The 12,627-nt window shown below is 52.7% G+C and overlaps 2 protein-coding genes across 5 annotated transcripts; both read right to left on the bottom strand.

Moving 5' to 3' along the window:
* Positions 1-5: 5 nt before the first annotated feature.
* rpgrip1l (RPGRIP1 like) lies at positions 6-8,450 on the bottom strand. 3 transcript variants are annotated; one of them, XM_052061115.1, is made up of 24 exons: positions 8,332-8,450; positions 8,018-8,101; positions 7,781-7,916; positions 7,396-7,712; positions 7,206-7,305; positions 7,009-7,101; positions 6,837-6,942; positions 6,514-6,660; positions 6,354-6,427; positions 5,225-5,364; positions 4,767-4,873; positions 4,330-4,380; positions 4,091-4,249; positions 3,757-3,874; positions 3,098-3,517; positions 2,926-3,035; positions 1,940-2,270; positions 1,537-1,859; positions 1,337-1,469; positions 1,161-1,264; positions 888-1,074; positions 556-640; positions 352-488; positions 7-263 (listed from the first exon to the last, which is right to left on the bottom strand). In XM_052061115.1, the coding sequence occupies exons 2-24, from the start codon at positions 8,091-8,093 to the stop codon at positions 130-132; spliced, it is 3,588 nt and encodes a 1,195-aa protein (XP_051917075.1). In that variant the 5' UTR covers positions 8,094-8,101; positions 8,332-8,450; the 3' UTR covers positions 7-129. The 3 variants fall into 3 exon arrangements, with proteins under 3 accessions (XP_051917076.1, XP_051917075.1, XP_051917074.1); XM_052061116.1 differs by having other exon boundaries at positions 6-263; positions 1,161-1,261; positions 8,018-8,446; XM_052061114.1 differs by having other exon boundaries at positions 8,018-8,445.
* A 335-nt stretch (positions 8,451-8,785) lies between these two features.
* Positions 8,786-12,621, bottom strand: LOC127597815 (tryptophan 5-hydroxylase 2-like). 2 transcript variants are annotated; one of them, XM_052061136.1, is made up of 11 exons: positions 12,124-12,617; positions 11,928-12,044; positions 11,623-11,806; positions 11,429-11,529; positions 11,264-11,331; positions 10,988-11,184; positions 10,566-10,701; positions 10,312-10,438; positions 10,099-10,194; positions 9,756-9,889; positions 8,786-9,055 (listed from the first exon to the last, which is right to left on the bottom strand). In XM_052061136.1, the coding sequence occupies exons 1-11, from the start codon at positions 12,466-12,468 to the stop codon at positions 8,881-8,883; spliced, it is 1,680 nt and encodes a 559-aa protein (XP_051917096.1). In that variant the 5' UTR covers positions 12,469-12,617; the 3' UTR covers positions 8,786-8,880. The 2 variants fall into 2 exon arrangements, with proteins under 2 accessions (XP_051917096.1, XP_051917095.1); XM_052061135.1 differs by having other exon boundaries at positions 10,099-10,438; positions 12,124-12,621.
* Positions 12,622-12,627: the final 6 nt, after the last annotated feature.

Consider the following 12,627-nt stretch of genomic DNA (forward strand, 5'->3'; position numbering starts at 1 on the left):
CGCAAATACAAAAGGTCACTGGTTAGAAACATAAAAAACTATTTTTTTTTATTATTTCAGATGAAAACACGCTAAGAGCCCGTCACATGTCCGGCGTGCCAAAGGTTGGGCGGGTGCCCGGCGATGACGTCACCGCGACGACGACGACGGGGTAAAGCTCGGCTCGCCGTCGGACTCTTCCAAGATGGCGCGCAGCGTCTGCACCCCCTCAAAAGAAACGCGCAGATTTCCCAGTTGCGACACGCCGTCTTCCGTGTCCACCACTGCAAGACACGCACAAGACAACGAACGGATGGATACACGTCGTAACCATGTGCCGAAAGGAAGAAGAAAATAACGAGGCGCTCAGACCTTGGAGGTCCAGGTGGGCCACGTCATCGGTTTGGCTCAACAGGTCGGGAATGGACAGGAAGGCCACGCCCACATCCTCGCACTCGCGCTCTTGCTCCTCCTCTTCTGGCGGCTCGCTCACCACGGTGAAACGAATTCTGCCCGGCGACGACGACGACGAGTCAGCACGGGTCGCGAGGGCCCAAAAGTCCGAATTGGACTCACCTCTCCATGTCGGGGTGTCGTCCTCGCAGGACTTCCTTGAGGAGTTTCCGTCTTGAAGCGCTGCCGGCCGCATCCACAGCAATGACTGCCAAACCAATCAAGACATCAGTAGGAAAAACTGAACCGCACATAATAATAAACATAAATGAATAAATCTTGCGACGCGTGTTCAATAAAAGCCACTCGAATGGGCTGTTCCGATTGGTTACTTGGCCGGCGCAGGAACAGGAACGCAAACACATATTGCCCCACTTCAACACCAGTTCCGGACTACCGCGGCTCCGCCCACGCACGTACACAGGCGCAAGCGGCAAACGCGGACAAACACACACCCTTGCTGAAGTTGAAACTGACGCTCTTCCCTGGGGGAGGTTTGGGCAGGGACACGGGGGTTTCCTCGGTGGGCATGTCGAGGAAAGAGAACTCGACAAAGAGTCGGACGACGCTGACGTCTCGACATAAGCGAGACTCGGCCTCCAGGCTGAGACACGCCACCTCCACGCGCACTCGCTGCGGGCACTGAACACAAACATGAGAAGCGTGACCGGTGTGGCTCCGCCCACCCCGGGGCCAGAGGTCATCTCAGTTCTCGAGGCGACGCCGACCTCCGTGGCCAGACGGTGAACGATGCCATCGTCGCCGTCGCTGTCAGATTGAGACCACTCGCTGGCGTCGCGTCTGGACGCCGACTGCGCCGTGCCGCCACCTGCTGACAACGACACGTCAACGCACCTTAAGGACCGTTTGGCCAGGTCCAAAATAGTCAAAAGGTCATGCTCACTGGGAGGAAGGGGTTGTTGCGGGTCACAGAGGTCAGAGGTCAGGGGCGGTAGGAGGAGTTGACCTTCGGAGATGGACGACTCTTCGTCATCCTCGTCTTCCTCGGCGAGGTGGATTGGCCTGCTAGGCGCCGACTGTAAATAGGAAGTAGATGGATGAGGCCCCGCCCACTCGACCACCTCTTTAGTGTTTTGGGGTCACCTCCGGGTTAGTGGGCTGGACTTCCTGGAAAGTGACTCTCTTGGCAACCTGCTCATCTTTGCCGGGAGGTTTCTTGGCCGGCGTCAGGGTCGGGGTCTGCACCAGCGTCGCCACCTTGGCGTCAAAGACCGGTTCGCCGCCGCTGCCGGTGAGCTTTGAGGGTTCCGCGTGTCTTTTGGACAACGCGCGGCCTCCACCGGCCTCCGCCGACTTGTGCGACGGCGGGAGAACTTTGCCGCTTTGGACGACGGGCAACTTCCACTTGATGGCGAGATCAATATGGCCGACGTGGCGCCCGGAGGAGTCGTGGAGGTCAAAGGTGCCTTAGCGATAAACAGAGCGCTAGGTGCTCCCTTAGAAACAAGACGCCATGACGACCGCGACGGAGGACGCAGGCGCTCACCTGCGATTTCCCGGTCCTGGAGGAGCGGCGCCAGAGGAACGGCGGCTTTGCCCAAATACTCGTCCATCCGCGGCTCCTTGTAGTCAAACACGTACAAGTTGAGCGCTTCGGACGCCAGGTAGCGCTCCAGAGCGCCGTCGTCGGCCAGGCGGAAGGACTTTGCGTCGGCAAAGCGAGGCTGGCAACAGTCGTGCACGGTGGAGGTGGGATAGTCGGGGAAGTGGAACAACTTGTAGACCACGTAGGGACTGGGAAGGGACGAGCATCTGGATCGCAGGCCGCCGCAGCCGCGCACTTCCACCAGCAGCTCCTTCTCGACGCCGGCCGCCATCTTGGATAAACAACATGGCCGCTTGCTTATTTCAGCAAGACGATGCCAAACCGCATTCTGGATTCGCGGTAAGAGTGTGGCGGGTACTAAGACTGGCCTGCCTGCAGTCCAGACCTGCCTCACAGTGAAAATGTGCGGCAGATTATTCATTCATTCATTCATCTTCCTAACCGCTTGATCCTCACTAGGGTCGCGGGGGGTGCTGGAGCCTATCCCAGCTGTCTTCGGGCAGTAGGCAGGGGACACCCTGAATCGGTTGCCAGCCAATCGCAGGGCACACAGAAACGAACAACCATTCGCACTCACACTCACAATTTAGAGTGTTCAATCAGCCTGCCACGCATATTTTTGGAATGTGGGAGGAAACCGGAGCACCCGGAGAAAACCCACGCAGGCCCGGGGAGAACATGCAAACTCCACACAGGGAGGCCGGAGCTGGAATCGAACCCGGTACCTCAGCACTGTGAAGCCGACGTGCTAACCACTGGACTACCGGGCCGCCCGCGGCAGATTATGAAGCGTGAAATACGACAGAGGGGACCATGGACTGTTCAACAACTGAAGCTGCGCATCGAGCAAGATACCCTGTCACGGCTTTTTTTGGAACTGTTGCAGCCAAAATCTATATTCCCCATCACACGAGGAAGACGGGTACCTGTTCGTAATGGCTTCCGACCACCGCCAGCCTATCAGACTCGGCAATGGGATTGCGCATCTTGATCCAATACTCCAGCGATCCGAAGGAGGTGTCCTCGCCGTAATTTCCTGAAAGCGACAAAACAACATGCCGTGTCTTGCGGCGGCGATTCCGGCGCTGAAGTACTCACCGACCAGCGGCAGCGTGCCGGCCGCCGCCCCGTCCCGAAGGAGTCGGCGCAGATCGAGCGCGGCAGTGGCCACGGTCTTCCACCGCAGCCCGAGCGCCTGATGCATCTCCACGCACAGCCGGCGCTCGCCGACGTACTCCAGGAAGCCCCGGTCCACGCTCACGACATACTGCGACGTGAAGCCGTAGTGCGGCGTCGGCCCCGTGGCCACCGGAGTGGCGTGCAGATCGAAGAGGTAGAAGGCGTACGTGCAGAAGGTGGACGGCGACGGGTCACCCAGAGCCTCCAGGGCGGCCGGGGACAAAGTGGCGCAGATGATCTGAAGTTCCACCAGGTTCTCGCCGTCTTCCAGCGCCGGACTTTGGTCCCGGTCTTGAGCGCTGACGCTCTTGGCGCCGTAGGCCAGATCTCGCAGCTGAGCTGAGGAGCGGTCGGCAGGAGCTTGAGTGCCTCGTAGAAACGCAGCGCGACCAAAAGGGAGCGTCTAAAACGCTTCATGTAAAAAAAGCTTTCCGTGGCCTCGTGTCAGAAAACGATTGAGAAAACGACATTTTGTGTTTCCCTTGCGTGTGAATTTCGCCGGTCATAGTTTTTGGCCATTAAGCCACGTGAACGTTTTTTTTCCCAAACATTTTAGAGCGTCCCCGACGAAACTGTACCTTCCAGTTTGTGCATTTTGGCATCCTTGGCGGCCATCATCTGCGCCTGATGTTCCAGCTGCTGCGCATGCGACCTCTTGTCACACTCCATTTTCTTCTGAACGCTGTCTAGCTCCGCCTACAAACGCATCACATGATCAGCATTCGCGTGCCACCGAGCCTGTTTGAGTTGTGCTCCACCTTGTGGACGTTCCCTCATAGGGCGCTTAAGACTAGGGAAAAAAAAAATAAAGACCCAAAAGGGACACGGATGGACTGCAAATAAAAAATATAAAAAATATACAAATAATTGACGCTCGTTAGAATAGATTTGGGGGGGTCGGGGGGGGTCGACCTTCAGGTCGCTGCTGATGCGACTCTCCACGGCCAGCAGCTGCCTGACTTTCTCCAGCTCGTGAATGGTTTCCACGTGAGCGTCTGCGTGTTCTCTCGTGCCGCCATCTTGACCCTCCTGCAGGAAGCCCGACTCTCCGCTCTGCTGAGATTTCTGCGCCTGTAGGGGGAGACACTGAGTAGGAAGTACAAGCCACCAACCATTCGAAAATCCTGACGTCAGCGGCGAGCTAACCTCACCTTGATGAGCAGCAGCGCCTCGGTGAGTTTCTCGCCGTCGTAGTCGTCCGTCTGTGAGCGAAACAAAACAAACGTCAGGAGCCGACGCCCGTGGCCTCACCAAAAAATAAAAATCTGCCGTTATAAAATGTCATCGGTGGATGTGTGTGCCTTTAAGGGGCATGGCCAAATCAGTGTTGTCATTTTCCTATTGTATTCATGTTCGATTGGTTCTCCCTTTTTCAAAATGGCCGAAAAGGCATCGGTGATTGTGGCTCTCCTTGCCCGCATGAGAGGGCATCACCTTCACCTTTGGCCTCCATTTCACTCGAGCTCATTTCTACGTCTGATTTTGGGCTCACAGTGAAAAGCGCAGAAAAACCGTCGAGCTCGTTACGGCTCCGAAACGCCGATCAGCGCCACCGTCAAGATGGCGGCGTACGCGCACGTCGCCTCACCCGGCTGTAGGCGTCCACGCGGCGTTGAAGCTCCTCAATCTCACGCTTCTTTTCGGCCAGCTGCTGCACGAGCTTGCGGTTTTCTTCCGTCAGATTCTCGCAGGCATCTGAACAAATACGACATGCTCTCGAGTTAGGACAGGGGGTGGGGCGGGCAAACTTGTTTTCATCAGGATTGCCTGATGACCACTAGGGGGTGGCGGTGAGCCAAAACTCCCCACTGTGGTACATACGGTGATCAAAATCAATGAGGAGAGATTAAATTACATATATATAAAAAAAAAAAAACAGCGCCACCAAATTTGTCCGTACGAGCACTGTGTTGTTCTTGCAAAAATATGAAATCATCTTTCAACTTTTCCAGGTGTGCTTAAGCGCTCTGAAATCACTCTGCATGAGTGACACGTTTTGAATTAGACACGTGCGTGCCGGATACCGTTAAGTGATTCAGATGTCACCTCTTTCAGCTTTGACCTCCTCCAAAATCTTCTTCTTGTCCTGCAGGTCGCCCTGCAGCGCCTGTTCCAGCTGGGCGATGTGCTGCTGAAGCTGCCGCTCCTGAACGCTCCACCGCTGCTGCTGGGAGCCGTCCAACATGCTGCAGGCACAGGCGCACACTCACGACATTGTCGCATTGCCGTGCTGCGTATTTCACCCCGTTCGCATTGAAAAAAATAAATCTTGCTCCGGTGTCATCTTGTAAGCCGGTCGCAGACACGGAGCTAAATCGAAGTGAGTACGGTTTCGACAACAAATAGAGCTTTGCTGCCATCTTGGCGTCAAAGAATGATCTGAAAGTGACTTACAGAGTTTCATGAGCCGACATGGGCTTTTCCCGTCAATTTGTGACACCAATAGGCAATTTTTTTTTTTTAAATGAACGGGGGGCATCAATTACTTGATCATTTTTCACTAGTGGCAGGGGAGTCACAGTACATCTTTCATATTTACTCTGGAAAAGAACTCACGATGGTCTGACTTGCTTCAAATAAAACACACAACACACACACACGGACCAGGGTTACAATCATTTGGGATTTTTCTCTATGGTGTGTTTCATTTTAATTTTCGTTTTTAAATTCAGTTAGTTTGAATTTTTGGAAGTTTTTGTACTTATTTTTTAATCAAAAAGCTTTCTATTAGTTGATTTTTAAAAAAATTGGTCTCGTTTTTTTTCATATAGGTCCTGTATTTTATTTTAGTATATTTTTTTTAATGACAAAATTGTCCAATAACAACAATTTGTACAGCAATCTTGAAATAATAACTTATTTCATAATAATTTTATTATATAATAATTATTATATATAATAATAAAATTATTATATATAATAATTATTATTATAATTAATTGATTAAATAATTAAATAATTTAATTGAAAGATGTTTGTTGGTTTTTTTTTCTCTTTTTCCTTTCTTCTTTCTACATACATTCTTGCTGCTGGAGGCTGTAAATTTCCCCATTGTGGGACGAATAAAGGATATCTTATCTTATCTTATCTTAATAATGTGTAGTCTCAGGTTTTTTGTTGTTGTTGTTTTGTTACATTAAATTTGACACCATTCGTTTTCGTCACTTGTGCTCACCTATTAAGCAGTTTCTCGTTGTGCTCCTTTAGAAGCTCTTTCTCCTGCTCCATCTCGTCCACGCGCTCCTCCAACTGTTGGCAAGAAGAGACATGAGCGGTGGCGGTCTGGTGGGAGGGGGGGGGGGGGGGACAACGGCAACGGCGGTCCTAAAAGGTACCTGCCGCATCTTGGCGTGCGACAGCTGCTCCGTCTGCAGCTGCGTCCTGAGCTCCACGCTCTTAGCGCGCTCCTCCCTCAGCTGCGACGTCAGCTCGGCCATCTTGGATGTGGCGGCATCATAACATGCCTTCTGCGTGTGCTGACTCTGAAAAACAGGCGGGTGGCTTGACGCTACGGATTGAATGGCGGTCATGATGGGCCAACGGAGCATACAAATGGATTTGAATCGAAAAGCGCGGAGCGTCAATTTCAAATGTGCCGCGCGACCCGACGAGCCGGCCGAACGCGCGTCTCATCCCTCGCCAACGGGCATCACGTCACCTCTTGCAGTTGTAGGAAGCGTTCCTCCAGCTCCACCATGGCGTTGCATCGCTCCGCCAGCTGCTTTTGCAGTTTGATCATGGTCACGTTGTTGTTGATCTGCGACCTGTCCCGCCACCATCCTCCTCATCATCATCTTCATCATCGTCAACGGCATTTGGGCGAGTTCTACCTGAGTTCCGACTTGTTCTGCTGCTGAAGCGTCACGTTTTTCTCTTCCTCCAGCTGAGCGATGCGACGCTGCTGCGACTCGATCACGTTTTCTCTGCCACACAAAACATCGGGACACGGTCGACATATTATTACACAAGGCAGGAGCCGCGGCGAGGCCTCCTGTGATTGGCTGAGGGGTCGCCGGGCGGCTCTCACAGGTTTCGGCTCTTTTCTCGCGCTTCCTCCAGCAAAGCGTGCAGGTACGCCGCCGGCTGGCCGCTGGGCGGCCGCTCGTCACCTGCCGCGCTCCTGGCGCCTGAATGCGCGGGGGGGGGGGGGGGGGGACACACGGACAGTTGGCACGCGTCCGACCGTGACATCGCCGCGGCGTTTTCGCGCCACTCACGTCTGGGCGGCGTGGGCGAAGGAGAGATGTCGTCAGGCTTCCTGGGGGTGGAGGCGGCACGTGTTTGGACACGCGTGTGAGACGAGCGGGCGGCGGGGGACGAGGCGATGAGCTGCTGCTGTTGCTTGGCCACGAAAAGACGCTGCCTCAGCTTATCGTTGTCGGCCTCCAGCGCTCGCACCTTCTCCTTGAACTCTTCGACCAAGTCCTCCTTCTCCGCGTCCCACCGCCTGGGCCCCATCGGAGCGCCCCCGCCTCCGGCCAGCTGCTCCATGCGACGGCGGTCCTTGACCAACCTCAGCAACTTGGTGCCCAGCCTGCAAGATGGCAGAACGATGGAGCGTGAGGAGAAAAGATGAGCAAAGTGGGCAAGGCGCCATCTCACTTCCTGATCTTGTCCTCCTGTTGGTGGATATGTTGCTTGAGGAGCAGCGATTCATCGTGGAGCTGCAGAAAGTTGTCCTCCAATTCCTTCCTGGACACCCGCGACACGTCCACACGCACCCGCACATTATGAACGTCTAAAAAGATCACAAGAAGATGGAGCAAAGACCTCCCTGTTTGCTGCTCGTATCTTTCTTCTCCCACAAGCAAAACCACTTCGACACACATCGAGACAGACCTTGTGCAGATCTGAGAGGCTGGCTGATGTCTTTGACAGGTTCGTGTACTGCCGTGTCGTCCAGTACAAGAGACATCTTTCACGCTTAAAACAACAGACAGACGAACGTGAAACACATGAGGAGGCTGGATATGTTAAATTTATGAGTACCAAATTCAGACAAGAAAAGAAGAAGCGAAAAAGAGAGCGGCGGAACCCGATGTTAGCATTCGCCAACTAAAACTAGCTACCAGCTCCCTCTTCGAGAGTGTCCATTCATGAACCAGCTAATCATCCATGTTGGGTATACGTTTTTAAAAACAAACTTGAGGTACTTAGAGGACTTTTTGCGCCCGCGCGAGGTTCTCAATGAAGAGCGTTGCCAGTGTCAACAATCGGCATCTTTTCTCAAGCTTTTTCTTCTTCGTCCATTCTCCTGAAGAGCGCGAATTGCTGCCTCCCACTGGTCGTTGGCTTCATTACACCTGAATTCATTTCATTTGCTCTTCCTGTTCCTGTTGTTTCTCATCCCGCACACAAGTCATGTGAGCGTACCACTACACTCTACCTATAAGTGCTTCATTTTTTTCATTACTTAAATTAAAATCAACTAAAAATGCTTTTGCGATAACAAGACATTTTGATTAACCAATCAATTAGGCCAGAATAAGGAACAAAGTGTTTTTAGTTAGTTTTTACACTGACGACCAAAAGCAATTGTGTTGAGTCACATTGACACATTTATTTCATATGATACTAATATATGTTATTCATAAGATCATATACAGTATGAAATGCGTACAATATCTTTGATATCTTGAAGCCCTCTTCATTCGATTTGATTGGAATGTTTGAAGGGCTCATGGAGGAGCACGGCACGGCGCTCAGATGCCCATGTAAGTGTTCATCTTGCCGAGCGCATCGCACACGGTGGTCAGGTCGCTGCGGAGGTCCTGCACCACGTCCTCGATGCTGCGCGTGTCTTTTAGGAGATCCACGCTCTGCGTGTACGGGTTGTAGTACACCGAGAACGGACGCTTGATGGTTTTGGCGAACTCGCTGAAAAACAAAGAGCGAACGCTCATTTGTACATTTATTTCACGCAAACAAGTCACTTGTGTGCCTGGACCCGACTGTATTCTCACTATCAAGGATGTAGTACAGGCATGTCCAAAGTCCGGCCCGGGGGCCAAATCCGGCCCTCGGCCCCTGTCATAAAATCAGTGCCGTCTGGCCCGCAGGTTGGGCGCAATGGAACACGTGTTGCATTGACTGAGGTCTCGTAGACTGGCGAGTGATGTTTCATAGAGTACTGCTTCCCTCTAGTGGCTAAATGAGTAATAGCATTCACTAAATGAGTAATAGCGTTTAGACACTAGAGGGCATCACTCACGAGTTAACAAGACATCACTCCGTGTTTATATTGACTGATATGTCATATTTCAAATTCCTGTTTCAAATGAACCAAAAGAAATTCTTAAGATTGTTGAAATTCAAATAAAAATGGAAATGTGAAACAGACTGGCTTACTAAAATTTGTTGAGCAATATTGTTGTTCAATGTAAAGAATGTCAGCCAAGGTCGGCCCCCCGACATTTTACCACATAAAATCTGGCCCCCTTGGCAAAAAGTTTGGACACCCCTGATGTAGTACTTCTTTCTAATACAAAGAGGAACAAGTTTTTCCGAAGTGGTCAGCAATAAGCATGAAGTAATAAGTATGTGTCGTAGTTTTGTTATGTCGCAAAAGTCGGTTTACCGCATCTTCTGCTTGGCCTCGTCAAAGCTGTCAGAGACAAAATAAATGTCCTGGAATGTGGTGATGAGACATTCTTGCTTGCAGGTGGTCTTGGGGTCAAAGGGCCTTACACAGGCTTGATCTGACAAAGCATGCTTGGAAAAAAACAACAAAAATAACAAAAACAAGGGCTAGGCCGCATCCACCGTTATAATTTCAGACTCCTCGAGAAGAAACTGTTTTATTTGGAATGAAAGCTCACCCGAGAGGGGCTCAAAGGGTCAGCGAGACGTCTTGAGTCAGCTGATCACTTTTCTTGATGTATTTTACGTGTGTACAGTATGTTTGGGTGTGCGTGTATTACCCTGAGTTCTCCAATGGATGACAGCAAACCAGCACCGTAGGCTCTCAGCTGACCTTCTTGCTTGCAGAGGCCAAACTCAATAGTGAAGAAGTAACACTGACAACGAACGCGCACACACACACACACACAAAAACACCCGAGCAGATCAATAACTGCATCACAAAGACACGAGAGAACAACCGTGGACTGCTGTGACGCATCCACGGTACTCACTGTGGCCAGTTTCTGCACATCATCATCCGAAGCTCCCAGGGACGCCAAACCGATCTCCTGAGAAAACTGAGCAAACTTTGGATCGGCCAGCAGAGGAACGTGACCCAGGAGCTCATGACACGTGTCCCTGAAACACAAAACAGCTGAGACAACTCGTCGTGGAGTCATGGGACACCCCGAAACGGTTCAGGTATCGGAAATCGGTTTATTATTGCTGAAGCGTTTGCGCTACGGCGAGGAGGAGGCCGGCTCACGGTTCAGGCGTGTAGAGCGGGTCGGTGCTGTGGCGGATATATTGCGTGCAGTTGAAGACTCGGTAGGCCAAACCCGCCAGAAAGTCTCGGGGCGACAGGTAACCCGCGACGGGTCGCACGGTGAAACCAGACCTCTCTGGAACACAGCAAACATGGAAGACTTTTACTTTGATAACAACTTCCTGTTAGGATGGAGTTGGGGGCCCCGAGTGGTCGGCATGGCAGTCCTTTTAAACAAAAGAGAGCTCGTGATACGATGACCAACAGGTGCGAGGCTGGAGGAGAATCACTCCAATGCCCCCTGGTGGTCAAAAACGGAACAGACCCATGACAGGATTTAAGTGGGCGGAAGTGGCGCAAATGGGCGGGGTGGGGGGGGGTGGTGGGGGGGCGACGTGAGCCGGGCGAGAGGAGCGCTCGACCTCTGAGGAAGTGCGAGACATCCTCCAGCTGAGGAATGTTATCGTGCCGGTAGCCGCAGTGCTGGCTGAGCAGGGGCAGGTTCTTCAGGTATTCCTTGCAGGCGTGAGTGGGGTACAGCTTGTTGAGCTCCCCGAAGACCACGCCCCACGTGCGCACCTCCTCCGGGGTGTACTCGATGCGGGGGATGGGCTGACCGCTGCAAACAATAAAGCGCCAAAAATAAAAATAAAAATCAAGAAATTATTCGTGTTGGGTAAAGAGGACAAAGCGCTTACAACTTGTACTTCATGGCCACCTCCACGAAATACTTGCGCCGCTGGCGGTAGAGTTCGTCTTTGAAGCCCTGAAGAGCAAAAAGCCACGTTGATCCGTTGCGGCTCATCCAAGCAGTTCTTCTTCAGCAGAGAGTTGCGACAAAAAAAAAAAAAAAAAAAACGTACCGGGTGGTCAGCATCCAGCTCGGAGCCGTACATCAACACCCGATGGGAGCACTGATCCAGTTCGGAGATCTTCATGGGAAACCACGGAACGTCTTCTTCATCTGCAGGGCACAAATACACAACAGGGGGTGGGGTGGGGGGGGGGTCTGGGATTTGCCGATGACTTGCAGGGTGAGCGCGTGAGGCGCACCGACCGGCCTGCTCCGCCCACACGTGGGCCGGCGTGTTGAAGGACAGGATGTTGACATGATCTTTCAGGACCTCCAGAAGTTCGTTGAAGTCCTTCTTGCTGCAAACGCAGTCGACAAAGATCTCCACCTCGTTGGCCGCACGCTTGGACGAGCGCGACTCGATGTGGTTCAGGTTGACGCGTTTCTCCTGCCGGAGGGGGGGGGAGACCGGCAAGCGATGCGCGTCAGCTGACCCGGTGGACTCTGGATGCCGGTCAAAACCTTTAGGTCTTGGGACTTCATTAGCAAGAGTGGCGAGGACGTCTCACCTGGAACAGTCGCAGCGCTCGAACCAAACACCCCACCTCGTTCTTCAGGGAGAACACCACCGCTTGACTGGGTCCACCCTCGGTCTCGCTGATGGGACTGAAGGACGGGCGACGCGACTGGACACAGACACAGGCGCAAATGTCAACATGAGCAAGGTCAACTCGGGTGTTTGAAGATGAAGCCAAGAAGGGTCACCATCTGGCCACCCGTGTGGCGTAGCGGCGGGCCCCGGTCCAACATGGCCGAGTCGAAGGAGAGTCCGCGACGGCTCCAGTACTTGCTGGAGAACATCATCATGGCGGGTTGCATGGCGGGCGCAGGCTGCGCCTCCTCCCGCTCGTCCTTCATCACGTGAGAGGACGCCATGGGGAACCAGTGAGTGTACGAGTACCACGAACGCTCCAGTCTGAACGCTCGGACGGATCCCGAATCCGCGACTGCTCTCCGCCCTGCGCCGCCACGCTTAAATAAGTCGGGGCGGGCGAGGCCGAGGGGAGGAGGGAGCGCAGCTTGATCCTCGGGAGTCCTGGCGTCACACATTGTACATTCGTTATTGTTCCGGTTGTGATGTCATTATAATATTGATATTTTACGATCCGTGCGCTTATAAAATGACACGTTGTTATTTAGAAGGTTGTATTTGCTGATGACTTTTCATGTCCATCACTGGATGTTGCATTTTGTCATCCATCTCCGAGT

The sequence above is a fragment of the Hippocampus zosterae genome, chromosome 3 (assembly GCF_025434085.1).
Source record: "Hippocampus zosterae strain Florida chromosome 3, ASM2543408v3, whole genome shotgun sequence".
Taxonomy (NCBI): Eukaryota; Metazoa; Chordata; class Actinopteri; order Syngnathiformes; family Syngnathidae; genus Hippocampus; species Hippocampus zosterae.

Excerpts from the sequence above, each read along its gene's own strand:
- rpgrip1l (XM_052061115.1), bottom strand. The coding sequence starts at position 8,093 with ATGTCTCTTGTACTGGACGACACGGCAGTACACGAACCTGTCAAAGAC. Across the intron at positions 6,943-7,008 it reads CAGAACAAGTCGGAACTCAG|GTCGCAGATCAACAACAACG; the intron begins GTAGAACTCGCC and ends GTGGCGGGACAG. Across the intron at positions 641-887 it reads CAGTTTCAACTTCAGCAAGG|TCATTGCTGTGGATGCGGCC; the intron begins GTGTGTGTTTGT and ends TTGGTTTGGCAG.
- LOC127597815 (XM_052061135.1), bottom strand. The coding sequence starts at position 12,468 with ATGTGTGACGCCAGGACTCCCGAGGATCAAGCTGCGCTCCCTCCTCCC. Across the intron at positions 11,807-11,927 it reads GAGCGCTGCGACTGTTCCAG|GAGAAACGCGTCAACCTGAA; the intron begins GTGAGACGTCCT and ends CCCCTCCGGCAG. Across the intron at positions 10,702-10,987 it reads TGTCTCGCACTTCCTCAGAG|AGAGGTCTGGTTTCACCGTG; the intron begins GTCGAGCGCTCC and ends GCTGTGTTCCAG.